Raw genomic sequence first — 21,160 nt, forward strand, 5'->3', positions numbered from 1 at the left:
AGCCAAGCCGGCCCGAGAGCCAAGGTGAATCGATGGTGCTGCGCTGCGGCGGCGGCGCAGCTCCTCTCCCCGCCGCCTGGCGCGTCCAGGGCTCGGGTCCGCAGCGGGCCTTCCCCGCTGCTCCAGACACACTCACACTCACACACACTCACACTCAGCCCCCAGCGAACCCAGATGTGGGAAAGGCCCACATCTACCTTCCAGGTGCTCGCCACCGGTCGCCGCCCTGAAGCCGAGAGACACACCGCCAGACGCTCCAGACGCCCCTGCACCCAACCCCGCCCCAGCCCCAGGGCCCAGCCAAGCACCCCAGGCGCTGTAAGATAAGGGGTAGGTTTGTTCAAATCCAAGAATGAGAGGTTCAACGAGGTCAGTCGTCCCACCAACGTTATTTATTTTATAGACGTTACTCATTTAAAAAAAAAAACCATTTTGGCCATTTTTTTTTACAGTGAACAATTATATATACACACATTATAAACATTGTTTAATATAAAACATATCTACAATCTACTTACATTTAATTAACCTGCTACTTCTAGTTCATCTGTGATTAAATTTGGTCACTGATGAGTCAGTTTCTCTGCTTGAACTGGACTGTACTATCCCCTTAACACCTTAGTCAAACAGGTACTAAGTGATAGCGCAAAACAAGCATTTAAAGATTATCAACTGTGTATATCTTTTTGACAAAAAGATACATACATACACCCCCCAGACAAGAACTCAGAGACAGCTTTGGAGTTAAGGCAATACTATAAGAATGTAATGTATAAGTAACATTTTCTTTAAAATATTCCAAGGCTGCCTGAATTGTGGGCCCCCTTTCCAAGGCACACCTCTGGATCTAGGATGCGCCTTTGCTTTTCCATTCAGTAGGATGTAGAAACCGATTATAGAAAAGTCATTCAAGAAGCTCCTATTAAAATCTTTAAAGTTATAACTTAAAAATTTAACCAAAAAGTTCAAAATTATTTTTATAAATAGAAAAAACAATTTTTTTTTAAAAAAGGGGGAGAATTTAATCAGGGAAGAGTCCCTTTATCATACAATCTAAAATCGGTATATAAAACTATTTAAGTCAAAAATAAGGTTTCAATGTGAGTTTGTTATTTAGTCAGTGCACCAAATATTTTAGATTTCCAGAATACCAGAAAATTGATTCTCTCTCTCATACAGTTTTCAGGTTCATCCAAGATTTCCTGTAGCAAATCCCAGTTTTCCAAACACACCAATGTCAGTGGTCATCATCCAGCATTAAAATAGCCTTTATCGCCCTCGATGTCCACTTCCTGATCAGAATCCTCTGAAATCTCTGATTCAAGGTCTTCCTGGGAGACAGGGGAGGGTGAACACTGAGAGCTATCCAAAGCACCTTTATTCTGTTCACTAGGCAAGTCTTGCCTCTGGTCGCAAGAACTGTCCAAACTTTCCAGTTCTTCTTTTTTATTGTTTTGAGGGTTCTCCTAAAAGAAGAGGATGAAATGGAGATTGGTCGGATGATGAGATATGGAGAAATAAGAGATATAAATCAAATGTTTTTTCATCTTCCATCATCTTTTTTAATTTTTAATTTATCAAGTGCTTTCAGGTATAATATTTTTATTTAGAAAATACATATTTATGCTTCTTTCTCACTTGGAAGGTAAACTTCCTGTCATATCAGAGAACAATTATACTCTTCTTGCCAGATAAAAACAACTAACCACAAATATAACTGTAAATGTATTATGTCCAACAAATACTTAACTCCAGCCCAGACCTATGGTATCAAGGTTCTTAAAAGTTTAGGAAGAAAAAGAAATCAGATCACAACAGATATACACTATCTTTATTCTTCAAATATTTAAACCTTGAAGAAAATGCATAAAAAACAATTCAGTCTAATAATTTTGAAACTTTATCCTTAATGCATTCATATTTTTTCTGGACTAAGTTTACAAACATACACACATAAATATGTATAGCAAGTTACAATCATGGCTAAGAAAAATGCAGAATTGGAAGAATGTTGCCAATTGAAAAGGGAAATAACTATAATTTACCTAAAATCTGGAGGAAATTTCTTGAAAATATTCCCTTATTAAACAGGAATGACTATTTTTAAAGTCCTTGATAAACTACCTTTGACCAAGAACTAAGTAAGTTAATAAATTTTTAATCCTGTTTTTGTCTAAAATGCACATAAATACTATGGAAAACTATGATATACTGCTAAAGTTTTTTTTTTCCTAAAACAAGAGTATAGAATAATAGATTTACCAAGCTTATAATTATGTGGTAAGTTACAAGGCTCAGATATTGAGAGGAAACTCGAAATTTTAAAAACTGTGTTAGAATAATGAAATTATGGGAATTTTATTTTGTTTTAAAGTGTTTTTTGTAACATTGTTTTTAATGAAAAAATTATGATTGCTAAATTTGAAAATGCAAACTGCTTTCAATTTCCCTATTCATTTCAAAAAAATTTTATTTATTATAAATTATATAAACTGGTAAGTGAAAACTTCCGCATTTGTCAGATAACTTAGAAAATATCAGATTAGAACATCAAAAACAAATCTTTAGCTCTAAGTCAACAGAGCTTCTTTAAAAACTGAATTAGCCTTTACTTTTTATCACATATTACGTAACAAGGTCACTGGAAGAAAGACTGTTAGAAAGTTTAAGCTACTTTTCAAACAGGCTTGGGTAGTCTCTTGCTGTTTTTATATTCATTTTAAGAGCTAGAATTAGAAGGAAAATAATTTTTAAACTCTTTGATATTTAATTCTTCTAAAAAACAGTGCAAACAAGACTTAAAGGTGTTTATTTCCTTATATTTACCCTTGAGCTCTGCCTGGTTTTATTATGGCTGTGTAAATAAAAGAAACAATTTTCTCCCAAAGATAACTGCTTAAGTCATTTACTGTCAATTACTTTATCTTTCCTGCGTTAATTAGATAAACAACATATGGGGTTTATAAAACAATTAGCTGGGAGTTTTACTAGCCAGTGTGTGAAAACCCAAGCATAATTGATATAGGAGCTGCATTAGGTGCTTTTAGCATTACTGCCGCCTGAACAACTCATCCTGAATTTCAGCAGGACTATTTGCCTTTTTAATCAAGGTGAAGAGGTTAAATAGTCCCTCAAATGACTTTTGCATACAACCTACAACAGGCCCCGCATTGAGATAACATGGTAAAAATATTTATTTCCATAGAAACAGAACCATTTCAATACCTGTTTTAGTCTTCTCCATTTAGCCCGTCGATTCTGAAACCAGGTTTTGACCTACAGAAAGACAGAAAGAAAACTTGCCACAAGTCCAGAATCCCCAGGGACCTGGGAAGGCGAGGAGAAGTTCAGGAGTCAAACAGCTGCCGGTGGCCTCACTGTCTCCCTTCTGCCCCGAGACCCCGGCCCCAGGAGACTCCCCGGCCCGCGGCCGGCGAGGCGACTCACCTGCCTCTCGCTAAGCTGCAGCATCTTGGCCAGCCGCTTCCTCTCGGGCGGGGAGAGGTATTTCTGGGTCTCAAACTTCTTCTCCAGCTCGATGGTCTGGTCATTGGAGAACCTCACCTGGCCTCCTTTCCTTTTATGCAGAGGTCTCTGCAAGAAAGGGCTCCAGAGCAGGGGTTTGCCTGCGGGCCAGAGCGTCTTGGTTAGAAGCGGCCCTGAAGCAGCCCGGCCCACCCGTCGACCAGCCTGCACTGGGGGCGGGGGGTGACAGAAGGGGAAGGGAGGCTGCTGGGCACTCAATCAGACACATTCACATATACCCGTTGAGCCACGGACCCAACAGGCTCCCACTAATACACATCACACCCGGAGACACAGGAACGTCCAAAGGCATACACCTACACTGCACATGCACGAAGGTCACATTCATATGCCCACAGACCCACACAACCATCACACCCAGAGCCAGATACAATCATTTTGATCCCCCAAAGAACATCGACTACAGACTGAGCTTAAAAAATACCATAACCTCTTTAACCAGGCGCTCTCGGAATGTGTACACAACTAACTTTATTAGCCTAGAAGACCTGCAGAGGGGTCCTCTCCCTTGGTGAACCAAACTTTCCAAAGACCCGTGTGTGCTTTATGTTGGGGGGAGAGGGTCTGTCACACTAGCCAAAGCGTCGCTGACAGGGGCCGCGAGCTGGCGACCAGGAAAGCCCTCCGGCTCAGGCGACGGGTGTCAGTGGAGCTTCCAATCCTGGCCGGAGGGCGCAGGCCCCCCTCTGATTTCACACCCGGCTGGCGGGGGCGGCCAGTTAAAGCCACCCCGTGGGCTATGGCAACATTTCCGTCAATGTGTTTCCTGTTGGTCTATCTCGAAAAACCCTTTGCTTCCTCCTGCTTAGTCCCGAGGAAACTCAGGGCGCGCTCTGTGAAAACGTTTGCCCCCAGGCTTGCCGGGCCGAGGGTCTCCCTCCGGCCCCAGCAGGCGAACAGAGCCACACCGGGCCTGCAGCATCATACCTTCGAGGATGGAATTAAACACACAATAACTTTAAAAAAAAAAACAAACCACTAAAATATAATTCCCCCGAAAGTCTCTGAGCGATGAGAAAGGAAGGTGGAGAACTGAGCGAGGGGCCCACACCATAATAATGCTAACACTAAAAAGTCAATTAAAATGTCAGTTATCTCCAGGGTGCCTACAGAAGCTGCCAATAACAGACAGTAGACGTAAAAGCCTGGTGGGCCAAGGCAAGGAGTCGCGTTTTCTGTACCGGAGGCTTCAGAAGACCGGAGGCCCCAATGGCCACCGGGCGCGGATCTCAGGTGGCTCATTTCTTAGGGCGCGCACTGAGGGGATAAGTCCCGCAAACTTCGTTCGGCCAACGTGTCAGCGCTCCCCTCCCTACTCCAAACACGGGTGGGTCAGTCAGTCCGTCTGTCCGTCGGTCTGCAGGTCTGCGCTAAACGCTTTGAAAGCGGGCAATGTTTTTTTGAGAGATTTTGCTTACGTCAGGATTCAGACTGGTGCAAAACAGCCTCAAAAAAAAAAAAAAAAGGAAGCAACTGGTTATTTTAGCTGCCATAAAGTCACATCCCACACAGAGGAAATGAACAATATCAGAAAAACGGATCCCGGCTATCAGAAGTCGAGTGTTTCCTGAATTTGTCTGTATTGAGGATGTCGATAAAATAATCAGCAGCGTGCACTACTCCGGGGGAAGGGTCTGCTTCATGCAGCCAGGAAAACACTTAACAGCTTCTGAAACCAGATTTACTCCTATCGAGAACTCAAGATTTCCTGTATGAACGGAAAGGGTCAGGCTCTTTCACTGCACAAGCTTGTTGAACCAGGTCCAGCCCCGTAACCACCCGGGGCCCGACATCTATCCCTGCCCCTCAGGGGCAGGGGGAGCGGCCCGGGCACCTTGGCACTGCCTTCCCGGTCCCTCCAGCTAAGGGAGCCTCCCAAACCCCCGGAAGACAAGCGCCCCCAGGGCTCCTTCGGCCGCCGGCCCCCGCGGCAGCGCCGACGGTCTGGCTCTGGCCCGCGCGCCCCGACGCCTGCAAGGTGCAGGAAAACCAATCTGAGTCATGGTGCGGTCAGCCTGGGCTGCGCGCCGCCGGGGCCCGCGCCTCCGGTCCCCCGCGCACGCCCGGCAGCCGCTTTTCAATAGCTTTTGCCACAACTTTCTATTGCCTCCCCCTCCGCCCCCGCCGCCTCCAGGGCGCTGCCACCTGCCGGGTGGCGCCTTCCTCACCGCCGTCCCGGCTCGGCCCCGCCATGACCCCGGCCGCCTTACCCAGGGGGTCGTGGCGGAGCAGGGCGTGCGTGTAGTCGTTCACCGACCGCGGGAAGGGGTACAGAGGGCCCCCGAAGCCGCTAGGTCCGTAGGCGGCGGCCAGCGCGGCGGCGGAGTGGTGCGAGAAGGCGGGGTGGATCGGCGTGGGCTCGTACACCGGGGCCCGGTAGGAGGACACGAGGCTGGTGAAGGAGGAGTTGGGGGACGGCAGCGTGGGCGTGGGGGTGGGCGCGGCGGGCCCGCGACCCAGGATGTCTTCGATGTAGAACGGCGTCGGGTGCGCTGGCTGCAGCAGCGGCGTGGGCGCGTACAGCGGCACCCCCACGGCGCCCGCCGCCGTCGCCGGCCCGGGGTGCGGGTACTGCATGGCTGCGCCGCGCTCCGGCCCCTCGGAGAGCTGCCGGCCCGCGCCGCGGCGCTACATTTATCCGCGCTCCGCGCCCCCGGCGATAGGCTCCGCCGGCCGCGGGGTGGGGCCGCGCTCTCTGGCCCCTTCCTGCCGCCAGGCCCTGCGGCCAATGGCGCGGAGCCCCGGGAGCCGCCTCCCGCCCCCACCCTTGGCCCGCCCCCGCCGGCCGAGCTCTCCGCCCCCGGGACGCGCGGGCTGGCTCGCCGCCTCTGAGCCCCCGGCGCCCCGGTGTCCAGCCGCCGCCGACGCTCGGGACTCCAAGCACCCTGGCCCGGGACGCCCTCGACGGAAGCCCAGTGCCGCGTCCGTCGAGCGAGGCGCGAGGCCAGCAGCTGCCTGCAAGGCGGAGTCAGGCGGCCCTAGCTTCGGCGGGGAAGCATCTCCGCCGAAACTCGAGGGCACTGGTCTAGGCACGGGCCCGCGGTGGCGGCAGCCGGCCCGAGCAAGGCGCTACTGGACTCGGGCCCCGCAGGCGTGGACGCCACTGGTCGGGCCGCTCCTTCGCCGGCCTGAGAGCACCCTCCCTTGTCGGCGCGCTCCCTGGAGTAACGGTAGCACTGGCTGTGGCCCTAGGCGTCTCCGGAGTGCTCGTAGCGGGAGAGTGTCCTGGGTTCCTGGGGGAGCTCCAGGCAGAGAGAGCCACGGCCCTTGCCTGCGTCCCTGTGGGTAAGGACGATTAGACATCAGGTGCTCCGGACTCAGGCCTCTCTAGCCCATGTCGTTCGGGGGTCCCGGGGACACTAGTAGACGTCCCTTCGGGCAGGAATCAAGGGAAGGTCGGGGTCCTGCGGCTCCTGGCAGGAGCGGTGCTGTCTTTTCTGACCCCATGCGGGCTGCTCCATGTCCCCGGTCCCCAGGTCCTGGGGGATAGCAGCTGCGCGCAGTCCCGCTTTCCCGGTTTGCACGTGTTTTCTATTGAAGCGGCGACGCTACCCGGTGTGGCCTCGGCTCTGTGCAGCTCCACTCGCCTGCGGGGCAAGGGGGCATTTTCTTGATTGACGCCCTCCCGCGGTCGTCACACCTCGCGGTGAGCGGTTTCTGCTAAGGTCCTCCGTCAGTCGTGGAATTAGAAGGGAAAAAAAAAAAAAAACTTCCCGGCTTTTTCTATTAAGAGTTTTTATTTACATCTTGGGATTATTTCTCCGACTGCAGCGGGACAGCACTAGGCAGAGTGGGCTGGAAGCCGGATGGCTTGAGTTCGAGTCTCAGTCCAAACTTTGTGTGAGCAACTACTGTATGCCAGCAGTGAACAGAACAGATGTGGGTCCAGTCCTCGCAGTGGCAGGAAACAAATTTTAACACAGTGACTTAACGTCTGCGCTAGGAGACGTGCGCGATGACCAGGAACCTTGTAAGAGAGGACATCTTCTTGGGGGAGGAAGATGAATTAAGGAAGGGAAAGGGTTCCCCAAGGAAGTGATGTTTGAAAAATGAGTAGGTGTCAAGGAACCTGGAGGGGAACTAACATTTCAAGTCCAGAGAGTATAGTATTTGAGTGTTCTCAGTACAGCTTTTCAAGTCACAGTCCCTGAGTTTTTCTTATCTGAAACATTTAGCATTTAGCCTAAAGATTTCTAATCTTTTGGGATTGGGATCCTAGGCATCTTTCAAAATCTGATGACAGACAAGAGCTACAATATGATAAAGTGATAATACAGAGTGATAATATGCTATCACTTCAGTTAGAACGTTGACAGAAGAATATTTATCTGCATCTTTGTTATTATAGAAACTATCTCTAGAGGATACACAAAAACCTAGTAACATTGGCTGTCTATGAAGAGAGAGGTAGGGTTGGAGGGAGAATGTACTGTACGCTTTGTGACAGTTTGGAATTGGAGAATTGAACCGTGTAGATGTATATAAGTAGGTCCTTGAAGGAGTGGCTGATTCTAGGTTGGGGCAGGAAAATACAAGGTGAGCTCCAGGCATCTGGTACCAAAAACCACAGAAAGAAAACAGGAACCTGCTTGAAGGGTCTTCCATTGGCCAAATTTGGGGTCATTTAAGCATCAAAACTATGGATTAAAAGAGTTCATAGTATCACTGCCTGTAGTGATACTCAAAGAGAGACAGAAAGGGATGGTAGATGGTAAAACTGGAAGAATGCTAGCTAACAAGTGGTAAGAATCAGAAAAGTAATAATTCGTTCAGGAATCACTGGACACCAAAATCATTCAGGGAAACATTGTTAAGGATGAGGATTTTTACAAGGTCTCACAGTGTCACCCCAGATTGATTGGATTCTGAATTTTTTTAAGCAATAAAAGACATCTAGGAGGGTAATGGGCAAAAACTGAATAGGAATTGTATGTTAAGTGACATACAATTAGGATTATGTAGCTGAGTTGGCATGTTATACCAATGCCTTATAAGATCTCCATCACCTCACAGGATCTGTGGCTAAATCAGAGAAAGGAATGATGCTTCCTTTTCCTATATTAGTGATTATTTCCCTAGTATTTTAATATTTATTTTTGGAATGCTAGTAGACTTCGATATTTTTGGCTTGTGGCTGAGTCATGTACAGAATAAACTATAAACTCATACTGTTTATGAAGATGGAGAATGAAGGAGACATCATTAGTGTTCACTGTTTTAGATGTGATATTGGTATCACAGGTGAAATGTCCTTATTCTGGGAGATACAAGCTAAGGTACTGGGGTGTGAAGAAACCTGCAAGTTACTTTCACATTGATATACAAACATATATGCATATATGTATATGTAAAGATGGAGATAAACCAAATTGAAAAATTATTCATTTGTGAAGAGCATACAGATGTTCATTGTACTAGTTTCAGCTTCTCTGTAAGTTTGACCTTTTTGAGTACAAAAACTTTTTAAAAGTATGATTTTTGTTTAAAAATGAAAACACTCTCAAGTCTTTAAAAGTAAAATTATTTGAATTATTTGTTAAATCTGCATACAAGTTTAGGTAGTGCATACCTCCTGGAAACCATCTGTGGAGGGCCATTTGCAAATCACTGGTCTCTCTGGGGTCTGATTTGATGTTGTGTGCCCCCCCACGCTCCCCACCGCACCCACCCCCACCCCCATCCCCAAGTCATAATTCTCCCAACAAAGCGATGGAGAATTCAGGCAGGTGCTGAGAGACTGTGAAATGAGGGGTATGTTCTTCTGTACCAAGGACAGAGATTGGATTTGGGGACAAAAAAAGAACAGTGGTTATGTTAAAGGACTTCAGAAGTTATGTTTGAGTCCTCAAAGATTGGGACCTCCGGACACTAACCAGGTGACTGTGATTATTATTTTGTCACAAAACTTTTCTCCCTCATCTTTGTTTTTCTCCTTTTTCCTGCCCCTTCTACCTAGCACATAATTGAGATTATTATTCCAATTCATTTAATGCCCTTACAGTAAATCACTAGTGAGCCTTCATTCTCCATCTTCATAAATAGTATGAGTTTATAGTTTATTCTGTACATGACTCAGCCACAAGCCAAAAAGATCGAAGTCTACTAGCATTCCAAAAATAAATATTAAAATGCCAGGGAAATAATCACTAATATAGGAAAAGGAAGCATCATTCCTTTCTCTGATTTAGCCACAGATCCTGTGAGGTGATGGAGATCTTATAAGGCATTGGTATAACATTCCAACTCAGCTACATAATCCTAACCAGCAAATTGAAGCACTTAATTCTGTTAAGCTATATAACACCACCTCTTCTAAATCCAGTCGTCAGATCCATGTTCATTTCACTATAGTTAAAAAAAAATTACAACCACATTTGTGAATGTCACATTCATTGAACTACATAATTTTTAATATCACTTGTGTAGGTTTTATAGTTTGTTATATTGTTTTAAAAGTCATTTGGGGCTCTAAAAGAACTAGATTTTTCCAAAGTTGTCCTTATAATTTTTTTTCTCCCAGTCAGAACCAATAAAACAAAACTGTTGTAGCTATTTAATTCAAAATCTCTTGGAGTTTCAATATTTTTTCTCTGCTGGATACTAAAACCAATAAAGCTACATGAGATTTTAATTATATTCTGAATTTAAAAAGACTCTAAAATTTTGGCACCATTTATTTTAGTCACTACTATTGTGTGAGATACCAAACTTTGTAAGAAGAGAAGGTGGTTCTTACCTCTAGTTTATCTAATAACAGCTTTGGTAAAATTTTTGCAACTTATTTTCAATAGTTAAATGTAAATAGAAGTAAAACTTCAAATTAAACTATACCTTGAGAGCATGAATGGATTTTGTATAACAATGTAATCTTGTTTTTGCTTCTACTAAAAGAACTTTTATTATCTTCAGCCATTGGAATGACTAAATCATTTAGTAAATCACATATTGAATCATTGTATTATATTTTATTTAAAATTTGACAATATCTAACTAATTAGTGTTTTAGGGTTTTACTGACTTACAAGATGCTACTATGATCAAAAGAAATATTTTGTCCTTGTCATGAATGGGATCAGAGCCCTGGAATACACAGGCAACAGTCATCACGACATTGCTTCAGTGGTGGTCACATATCGCATACTATCATGTACTTTACATAACACCATAATGTGGATAAATGTTACCAACCATTGAGCTTTGGGTGAAGCTTATGATATTTATTTGCTCCCTTTAAATAATGATGAAGAACTCAACAAAAAAGACAGAGAACACTATTTTTTAAATGGGCAAAAGATCTGAATAAACGTTTCTCCAAAGAAGATACACAAATGGTCAATAAGCATGTGAAAAAATGTTCGATATCATTGGTCATCAGGGAAATGCAAATAAAAACCACAATTAGACACCCCTTTATACCCAGTAGGATAGCTATAGTAATTTCTTTAAAAAAAAATAATGGTAAGAATGTATAGATTTAGAACCCTATATGTTGCTGGTGGCTCTGTAAAATGAAGCTGTGGCTGTGTAAAATGAAGCCACAGCTGTGGAAAACAATCTGGGAGTTCCTGAAAAGGTTAAACAGAGTTACTGTATGACCCAGGAATTCCACTCCTAGGTATACACCCAAGAAATGAAAATGTTTGTCCATACAAAAACTTGTACACAAATGTTCACAGTAGAAATATTCATGACAGCCAAAAAGAAACACCCCAAATGTCAACATACTGATGGATGAATAAATGTATGTCAAGCAATGGAATATTATTTGGCATTAAAAAGGAATGATGTACTGATGGATGCTACAACATGGATGAACTTAAACATTTTGCTAAGTGAAAGAAGCCAGACACAAAAGGCCACATTTATGTTTAATGAAATGTCCAGAAAAGGCAAATCTGTACAGGCCGAAAGTAGATTAGTGGTTGCCTAGGGCTAAGGAAGTTGGAGGTAAATGAAGCTGCTGCTGCTGCTAAGTCACTTCAGTTGTGTTTGACTCTGTGCGACCCCATAGACAGCAGCCTACCAGGCTCCCCTGTCCCTGGGATTCTCCAGGCAAGAACACTGGAGTGGGTTGCCATTTCCTTCTCCAATGCATAAAAGTGAAGTCGCTCAGTCGTGTCCGACTCTTTGCGACCCCATGGACTGCAGCCTACCAGGCTCCTCCATCATCCATGGGATTTTCTAGGCAAGAGTACTGGAGTGGGTTGCCATTGCCTTCTCTGAGAAGTTACCGTAGTGATAGTTAATAAAACTTTGAGAATATCCAGAAAAGAAAATATTTAATGGGTGCATTATATGGTGTGAATTATATCTAAGTAGAGTTGTTACGTTTTTTTTTTGATGAAAGAGTGTCACATGAAAGTAACGTACGCTATAATAATTTTAACAAGAGCAATAATATCAGAAGTGACAGTTTGACATGTAATCCAAACTTGTAGATATTCAGCTAAGCTCCCAGGCAGTAGTCCTGGAGAAAGAACCAGAAGTGATGAACCAGGACTCATGCTGTGTGGACCGTGGGCCCTCTCTGTTCAGTGCACCAACCTTCACCCCTGGCCCTGTATGCCTTCATTTGCAATCTTTCACCAGGCAGGTGCCCTTTCTAATCACACCCTGGAAGGGAGAGAAAGAGGAAGTTTATTACCAAGGAACCAAATAATCAAAGAAAAAGTTAAAACCATTTCAGAACCAGAGTTCTGATTTTTAAAATTTTCATGAAATCATTTGAGGTATGCGCACAAAATTCCACTGTCCTTAACTCTAAGGAATACTGCAAAGATTATTTTCTGAGACAAGAAAAAATTTCATGATTCCCAGACCACAAAGGAGATGCAGGTCTTATTCAGCAGGACTGTGAGGGGTCACAGAGAAATCTTCAGTTCAGAGAGATGAAGTGGAAACATTCTGGAAATCCTAAGTGTGAGGATCACTGAGAGCTGGGGTGGATGACCTCCTGGGAAATTAAGTGCCTCGTGGTCAAGAAACTGAGCTGCCTACAGGCACTCATTCTCTTGCTTGGCAACGACCTCATCTCAGGTAAAACAATCTGGCTTCCCAAGGACACATTTTTCCCTCAGCTGTGAAATGGGCCTGAAATACTGAGTTGTTTCACACAACTCATCAGAGAAGTCTGAGACTATTAGGAGAGGTGGGGAATATCGATCATGCCAAGGTTTGACCTAAAAGGGAAATTCCTGCCTGAAGGTATAGGTCCCAAGAAACTGGTAACATCAATAGCTTCGAAGGCACCTGCATGGTGGTGCAGACGTAGGAGTGGGAGTAAGAATGAGATTGGAAATGGCTTTAGGCTGTACTTTTGTACTTTTTGAATTGTGAACGCAGTTCCTGAAACTGTGTCTGGCATGTAGTAGGTGCTCAATAGATATTTTTGAAAAGGTGAATGGAGTCAAACGTAATTTTTTAATTCGAGCTCTGCCATTTTTACTGTGAACTTTGATAAGTTTCTTAACCATTTTGGGGCTTCCCAGGTGGCACTAGTGGTGAAGAACTCAGCTGCCAGTTCAGGAGACATGGGTTCGATCCCTGGGTTTGGACAATCCCTTGAAGGAGGGCATGGCAACCCACTCCAGTATTCTTGGCTGGAGAATCCCCATGAACAGAGGAGCCTGATGGGCCACAGTCCATAGGGTTGCAAAGAGTTGGAGACAGCTGAAGCAACACAGCACACACTGACCTGGTGCGTTCTCAACCTCCTTGTGTCTGAAAGGAGTGGGATAAATATTGCCTAGTGCAAACACTAAGCAGTGAAGAACTTGGTTTAGCCCATCTTTCCTTCTCCCTCAGTGAACACAAGCAATTTTGGGTTGATTAATTTTTAACCTCATAAATTATGCAAAATACTATTTGCATGGCTTATGTTGAAGAAAAAGGGAATTGATAACAGAGGCAGGGCTATATATTTCCTAAATTGTTCTAGTTGAGGAAGGATCATGTTGATTTGTTCCTCTTCTGAGTTCAGGATCCTGGTTATTAGAACTTTGTATCACTCAGCCACTTAAGCTAAAAAGAGAAGAGTCGTGTTGGAGACAGGGAAGAGAGAAGAGGGATTGAATGATTGAAGTGGAAGTAATGTAGGGGAATTCCCTGGCAGTCCAGTGGGTTAGGATTCCATACTTCCACTAAAGTGGGCACAGGTTTGGAAGTAAGATCCTGTACGCTGTGAGCAGGGCCAAAAATAAATAAATAATAAAAATAAGTGGAAGTAGTATAAAAGAGGAAATGAACATGAATGCCGGGTTGATTTGGGGTACTGAACTTAATGAAATAGGATATAGTCCCCAAGACTGGAGAAGACTAATGGTTCCTAAAGTGCAGAAGCTCTGTCTTGGTCATCCCTGTCTCCCGTCAGCACCCGTCACTGTCCCTGGCCCCAGGATGGTGTCATCAAATATGGGTCACTGAGCATCACCCCAGAACTTCTAGGAGAAAGAACAGCGTTTGACAGGCTGATAGCCCAACCCTGAGTACAAAACGAGTTTTCTGGGTTTCTAGGGAGAACAAGCAGAGGAACCAGAGATCAAATTGCCAACATCCGCTGGATCATAGAAAAAGCAAGAGAGTTCCAGAAAAACTTCTATTTTTCCTTTATTGACTATGCCAAAGCCTTTGACTGTGTGCATCACGATAAACTGTGGAAAATTCTGAAAGAGATGGGAATACCAGACCACCTGACCTGCCTCTTGAGAAATCTGTATGCAGGCCAGGAAGCAACAGTTAGAACTGGATATGGAACAACAGACTGGTTCCAAATAGGAAAAGGAGTACGTCAAGGCTGTATATTGTCACCCTGTACTCGTATGCAGAGTACATCATGAGAAACGCTGGATTGGAAGAAGCACAAGCTGGAATCAAGATTGCCGGGAGAAATATCAATAATCTTGGATATGCAGATGACACTACCCTTATGGCAGAAAGTGAAGAACTAAAGAGCCTCTTGATGAAAGTGAAAGAGGAGAGTGAAAAAGTTGGCTAAAAGCTCAACATTCAGAAAACGAAGATCATGGCTTCCGGTCCCATCACTTCATGGCAAATAGATGGGGAAGCAGTGGAAACTGCTTTAAAGTGGCTGGCTTTATTTTTGGGGGCTCCCAAATCACTGCAAATGGTGATTGCAGCCATGAAATTAAAAGATGCTTACTCTTTGGAAGGAAAGTTATGACCAACCTAGACAGCATATTAAAAAGCAGAGACATTACTTTGTCAGCAAAGATCTGTCTAGTCAAGGCTATGGTTTTTCCAATAGTCATGTATGGATGTGAGAGTTGGACTATAAGGAAAGCTGAGTGCCGAATAATTGATGTTTTTGAACTGTTGTGTTGGAAAAGACTCTTGAGAGTCCCTTGGACTGCAAGGAGATCCAACCAGTCCATTCTGAAGGAGATCAGTCCTGGGTGTTCATTGGAAGGACTGATGCTAAAGCTGAAACTCCAGTACTCTGGCCACCTCATGCGAAGAGCTGACTCATTGGAAAAGACCCTGATGCTGGGAAAGATTGAGAGCAGGAGGAGAAGGGGACGACAGAGGATGAGATGGCTGGATGGCATCACCGACTCCATAGACATGGGTTTGGGTGGACTCCGGGAGTTTGTGATGGACAGGGAGGCCTCGCGTGCTGTGGTTCATGGGGTCGTGAAGAGTCAGACACGACTGAGTGACTGAATTGAACTGAGGGAGAACAAACCTATTCTTTCTCTCTCAGTAAGGAGGTGACCATCTGGATAGTCCAGAATATTTAGAAGGGATGAAGACAAGGAATACGGACAAGAGCAGCAGTCACAAGGGCAGTAGCGATGGTGCAGCAGCTGTAGGTCAGGATGAAAAGCAGCATCTCCTAAGAGTGGTGGCTTGTGGCACCGAGCAGAGTTTGTGAGATCCTTCTCATTCGTGGTCTTCAGGAGCACTCACTGTGGAAGTAGAGCAGGAGGTTGTCCCACGTGGAGGTCCAGCCTTGAAGCTGATGGAAAACCAGCCACCAAATGACTATAGACTCGGGCTTCCCTGGTGGCTCAATGGATGAGAATCCCCTGCCAATGTAGGAAACACGGGTTCAATCCCTGATCTGGGAAGAGACCCCAGGCTGCGAAGGAACTAGGCCCATGCACCACAACTGCTGAGCCTGTCCTCTAGAGCCTGGATGCCATGGCTGCTGAAGGCCGAGTGCCCTAGAACCTGTGCTCCACAAGAGAAGCCACCTCAATGAGAAGCACCGCAACTAGAGGAAAGCCTGCCCAGCAACGAAGACCCAGCACAGACGAAAAAAGGAAACATTAAAAAAAAATGACCCTAGGCTCATTATTTTCCACCTTATTATCCCTCTAAGGCTGGAAACCCAAGAAACTGCTACCTTTTTGATAGTCCAGCAGATAGGTAACAACTCCATGTTATGGATGAGGTATTAGGCCCAGAGAAATCAAACAACTTGTCTAAAGGCACAGAGCTAATGAAGAGCAAAGCAAGGATTTAATCTCAGAAATGATTCTTAGACAAGATCTTTCTGTGGCTCTATTGGTTAAGCAACTGTAGCAGGTGCAAGTACTGTTTTTAAACAAGTCCGTAATTATTACTTTATTCCCTGGGTGTGCAGTCATTCCTGAGTGATCTGGAACATTAAAGTGAAAAACAGGAAGTCTCCTCAAAAGAAAAAAGGAGGGCAAGTTATTTCATTAAATCTAAATGTATAAGCAAGTATATATTGTCTATTATGCTCTATACATAAGTATATACATAGATTTAGTATATACAAAATTATTAACCAGTTAGCTCAAATTTGATTTCTACTCTTACTACCTTTTAGTTTAAAAATGGCAATAATTGCACTAGATTATTTCAAACCCTGGGCTTTGAAATAATGGGCTTTCCTGGTGGCTCAGATGGTAAAGAATCTGCCTGCAGTGTGGGAGACTCGGGTTTGATTCCTGGGTCGGAAAGATCCCCTGAAGAGAGGAATGCAACCCACTCCAGTATTCTTGCCTGGGGAAATCTGTGGACAGAGGAGCCTGGCAAGCTACAGTCCATGGGGTTGCAAAGAGCTGGACATGACTAAGTGACTTTCGCTTAACTTCAAACTCCATATATTTAAAGTGTTTTGATTACATTTTAATTATCCAATATTTTGTCTTAAATAATCAAAGATACTTTTTCATACAAAGGATAGAAAACAGGCACATTATTTTTCTTTATAGAGACTTTAAGAAAAGCTTATTAGTTTCATTAATTCATGGTCTATTCCCTTTGATAAAAAGAAAAATCAGAGTGATTTTAAATGTTTAGCTTGATTTTGTTTTTGCTATTCTTTTTTTCATTTTTTGATGGCACCACACAACATGTGAGATCTTAGCTCCCTTGCCAAGGATCAAACCCACATCTCCTGAATCGCAAAGCAGATTCTTAACCACTGGACCACCAGGGAAGTCCCTGTTCTTGTTCTTCTAATTGGTGCTCTTCTAACTGATAGTGTAGAAATCAAATTTATTTTGAGCATGGTGCTAACTGGTTAATTCTTCTAATTCTGAGTTATCCAACCACATCATCTATAATTCAGTGAGAAAGTAACAGCCATTTAAAATAATATTTTTAATAGAATATCTATGAAATAATTTTTATCAGTTTCTCTTCTTTTTCTTCCTCTTTAGGGGAAAAAGTACCAAGTGAAATGTGCTACTGCAGCTTCTATTGAACGAAAGCCACTTGGTCCTGCAGATAATTTACCACCCAAGGTACAGCAGCAAGGTTTTCAGTTTTCTTCAAAATAAAAGCTTTTCAACATGGAGATTAGATTAAACTTAATAGGATCTAATTCTTATATGCTTTTTCAAACACACAGGGGGAAGTATCTTTGAAGGCATGGGAGGCTATCATAAAGACTGAGAAAGATTTGGCTGGTAAGGATCCAGAAGAAATAATAAATAAGAGTCAAATGGGAACAAAACAGGCACACATTTGAAAAGGGAATCTCTCTTGAAATCAGTCCCACTATTTATCTAACAAGTTAGAAGGTGTTAACAGGAGACTATATTGATTTTGCTCCCACCTAGGATGCAGAAAGTTATAAAGACCATTGTTGTCACTCTAACAAGAAAAAAATCTAGACAAACACAATCATAACTTTTCTGCACCAGTCAGAGAGCTGAGGTCTCAGGCCAGCCAAGCACTTTGAGAAAAAAGGACTTCCTATTGAGAGACAGGGAAGAGTGATAGCTGACCTGGGAGAAGGAGACACCAGATATCATGCAAGCAAGTAAGAAGAATTCAGCTAAAACATTTAACAAATTGACAAAGGTTTAATGTAAGCTAGTATGAAAGTTATAGAACCCCTGGGAGCTGCAGACACAATGGGAATTTGCACCCACTACCAGTCTCTTCACAGACTTTACAGGTGCTCAAGAAAAACAGAAACCCAGGGAGGAGATCAGAAGAAGCCTCTATTTGTGATGCAGGCTTGGAAAAGGAAGCAGCCACTACTACAAAAACAGGCATGAAGCTCTGCCCAGAGACTTCTTTCTTACAGACCAAAGCCACAGGGAGAAAGACAGCAATACTAATGGCTCCTAGGGATACATGTGAAGACTGCTGGCCATGGGTGCTAAGTCGCTTCAGTCGTGTCCCACTCCTTTGCGACTCTATGGACTGTAGTCTTCCAGGCTCTGCTCTCCATGGGATTCTCCAGGCAAGGATACTGGAGTGAGTTGCCATCCAGGGATCTTCCGAATCCAGGAATTTACTGCTAGCTCCTGCATTGGCAGGCGGGTTCTTTACCACTAGGGCCACATGGAAAGCCTGGTGATCAAGGTTTTTTAAAAAAAATTTTTACTCAGAGAGGAAGGGCAGGAAACTCTTCTGCAAAGAACCTGCCAAAGTTCCCAGCAGAGTTTGGCTACCCCAGAGAGGGACAGGATCACTGAGAAAGCCCAACTCCCCCAAGACCCAGGACACAGGGCCTGCTAGGACGAAGGCTGGACCTGGACAGCAGAAAACCCTTCCCAACCCCCAGCTTCAGGCCATCGAGACCCAAGAATGAGAAAAGAGAGTAGCACCTTCCCATGGCAGAAGTGCTCAGAAACCCTTCACCGGTTCAGGCACACAGGGAAGGCTGATAGCTGAGGGTGGAGAAAGAACATTGAGAAAAGCTCTCTTGCAGCCTAGCTCCCACCCTAATCCAACCACCGAAAACCAAAGTTAAAGAGAAAACTTTGAAGGCAGCCAGAGAAAGAAGACATTAAATGCAGAAGAACAAAGATAAGAATTGCACATTAGGCTTCTTAATAGAAACTGCAAACCAGAGGACATGCGGTGACATCTTTAAAGTGCTGAAAGAAAGTAACTGCCAGCCCAGAATTACACACAGGACGAAATATCTTTCCAAAATGAAGACAATATTTTTAGAAAACAAAAGTGACAGAATTCATTACCAGCAGTCCTATACTGTAAGAAATATTAAAGGAAGCTCTTCAACAAGAGTATATTAGAGAATATGGTATCATACATAAAGACAGATCTACAAAAAATAAGATCTCTGGAAGTGGTTAAAATGAGAATAGAAAGACATTCTTTCTCTTAATCTCTCCAAAGATAATAATCTTTCAAGATGAAATACATGGATTGTGGTTTTATTGCAAATATAAGAGTAAAATGAAAAACACAGAAAAGATGAGAGAGAATAATTAGAAGTGTGCTGTTGTTAGGTTCTCAAGCTATATGTGATTCAGTATAATTTTTCTGAGGGCAAACTATTATTAGTTATATATATATATATATATATATATATATATATATAAGCCTTTGGAAAAAACTAAACAAAAGTTTTAATGGAGATAAAATGGACTCATAAAAACATTTCTAAAGGAGGTAGAAGAAAAAGAAAAACAACATGCTTATTAAAGAAATGCAAATCAAAATTACAGTAAAGTATCACCTCACACTGATCAGAATGGCCATCATCAAAAAGTCTACAAACATTAAGAAAGAGAAAGCTGGAGTTATAAATCAACTGTAACTCAATTTTTAAATTAATTAATCTTTTACAAAGGAAATAAAGCTAGAGTATCTACATTAATATAGAATAAGGAATGGGCTTCTTTGATGGCTCAGATAGTAAAGAATCTGCCTGCAATTCCGGAGACCTGGGTTTGATCTCTGTGTCAGAAGATCCCCTGGAGAAGGGAATAACTGCCCACCCCACTGGGCTTTCCAGGTGGTGATGTAGGAGACATAACAGACATGGGTTCGATCCCTGGGTTGGGAAGAGCCCCTGGAGGGAGGCATGGTAACCCACTTCAATATTCTTGCCTGGAGAATCCCATGGGCAGAGGAGCCATGGGCTACAGTCCGTAGGGTCGCAAAGAGTCAGACATGACTGAAGGGACTAACTCTTTCACTTTAAGGAATGTCACCAAGAATAAAATGGGACAATACTGATAAAGGTGCTGATTCATCAAGAAGTGTAACAATTCTAAATATATATGTACTTCACAGCACAAGTGGCTGAGCTGGTAAAGAATCCACCTACAATGTGGGAGACCTGGATTCGATCCCTGGGTTGGGAATATCCTCTGGAGAAGGGAAAGGCTACTCACTCCAGTATTCTGGCCTGGAGAATTCCGTGGACTGTATAGTACATGGGGTCGCAAAGAGTCCGACACAGCTGAGCAACTTTCACTTTCATAGCGCAAGTGCTAGAAGTAGAAAGAACTGAAAGGAGAAATTTTAAAATTTACAGTTAGAGAGTTCAACAGTTTTTTTTGTTTTGTTTTTGTTTTTGCGAGGGGTGGGGGGTTGCTGCATTAAGTGCTTGTGGAATCTTAGTTCCCTGACCAGGTATCAAATCTGGGCTCTTAGCAGTGAAAGCACAGAGTCTTAACCACTGGACCACCAGGGAATTTCTGAGACTTAAACATTTTAATTAACAGAACTACACAGAAGATTAGTAATGTTATAGGAGACCTGCAACCCTATCAATCAACTTGGCCCGACTGACATTTACAAAAAAAAAATTTATCAAATGATAGAATATATTCAAATTTAATATTTTCCTTAGACTTGACTTATCAAAGTCTAATATTAGAATCTTTACTATCTCCCCGATAATCAAAGAATCTTTGACTGTTTAATTCCTCCTAACTTTCTTCCATCTTATGTGTTATTCTTGAGGGTTTTAATTCCGTATATATTTTAGACTCATGAAACACTGTTATTGTTTTACAGTGATGATTTACCTTTCTGATGCATTTATATTTTTTATTGTTCTTTATTCTTTCCTACATCTCTGAGAGGCCATTTGACACCGTTTTCTTTTTGCCTAAAGAACACCCTTTAGTGTTTCCTTTAGTGGCAGATTGGTGATGACAGAAATCAATTATCATTTCTTAGACACAGAAAATGGCTTTAATGCACCATCATTCCTAAAAAGCATTTTCACTGTGGTGGCAATCAGTTATTTTGTTTCAGCAGTTTAATTATCTCTATTGTCTTTACTTCCTTATTTCATTTATCCTTTAGCAGTTTGCCTGTGGTGTACCTAGGTGTGATTTTGCATTTGTCCTGTTCAGGATTATAAAGCTTCAGTCCCGTTCTCTCTTCTTCCTTGTGAGGCACTAAT

The 21,160-nt window shown here is 43.4% G+C and overlaps 1 protein-coding gene and 1 long non-coding RNA gene across 2 annotated transcripts; one reads left to right on the plus strand and one right to left on the minus strand.

Annotated features, from left to right (window-relative positions):
* On the minus strand, positions 363–6,186 carry HHEX (hematopoietically expressed homeobox). Its single transcript, XM_018041729.1, has 4 exons — positions 5,757–6,186; positions 3,448–3,626; positions 3,226–3,276; positions 363–1,466 (listed from the first exon to the last, which is right to left on the minus strand). Exons 1-4 carry the CDS (start codon positions 6,121–6,123, stop codon positions 1,248–1,250), a joined length of 816 nt encoding a protein of 271 aa, XP_017897218.1. The 5' UTR covers positions 6,124–6,186; the 3' UTR covers positions 363–1,247.
* Positions 6,415–17,432, plus strand: LOC108634015. The gene is made up of 3 exons (XR_001917302.1): positions 6,415–6,831; positions 17,199–17,282; positions 17,390–17,432. It is a non-coding gene; the product is annotated as an uncharacterized LOC108634015 (long non-coding RNA).

The sequence above is a fragment of the Capra hircus genome, chromosome 26 (genome assembly GCF_001704415.2).
Source record: "Capra hircus breed San Clemente chromosome 26, ASM170441v1, whole genome shotgun sequence".
Lineage (NCBI taxonomy): Eukaryota > Metazoa > Chordata > Mammalia > Artiodactyla > Bovidae > Capra > Capra hircus.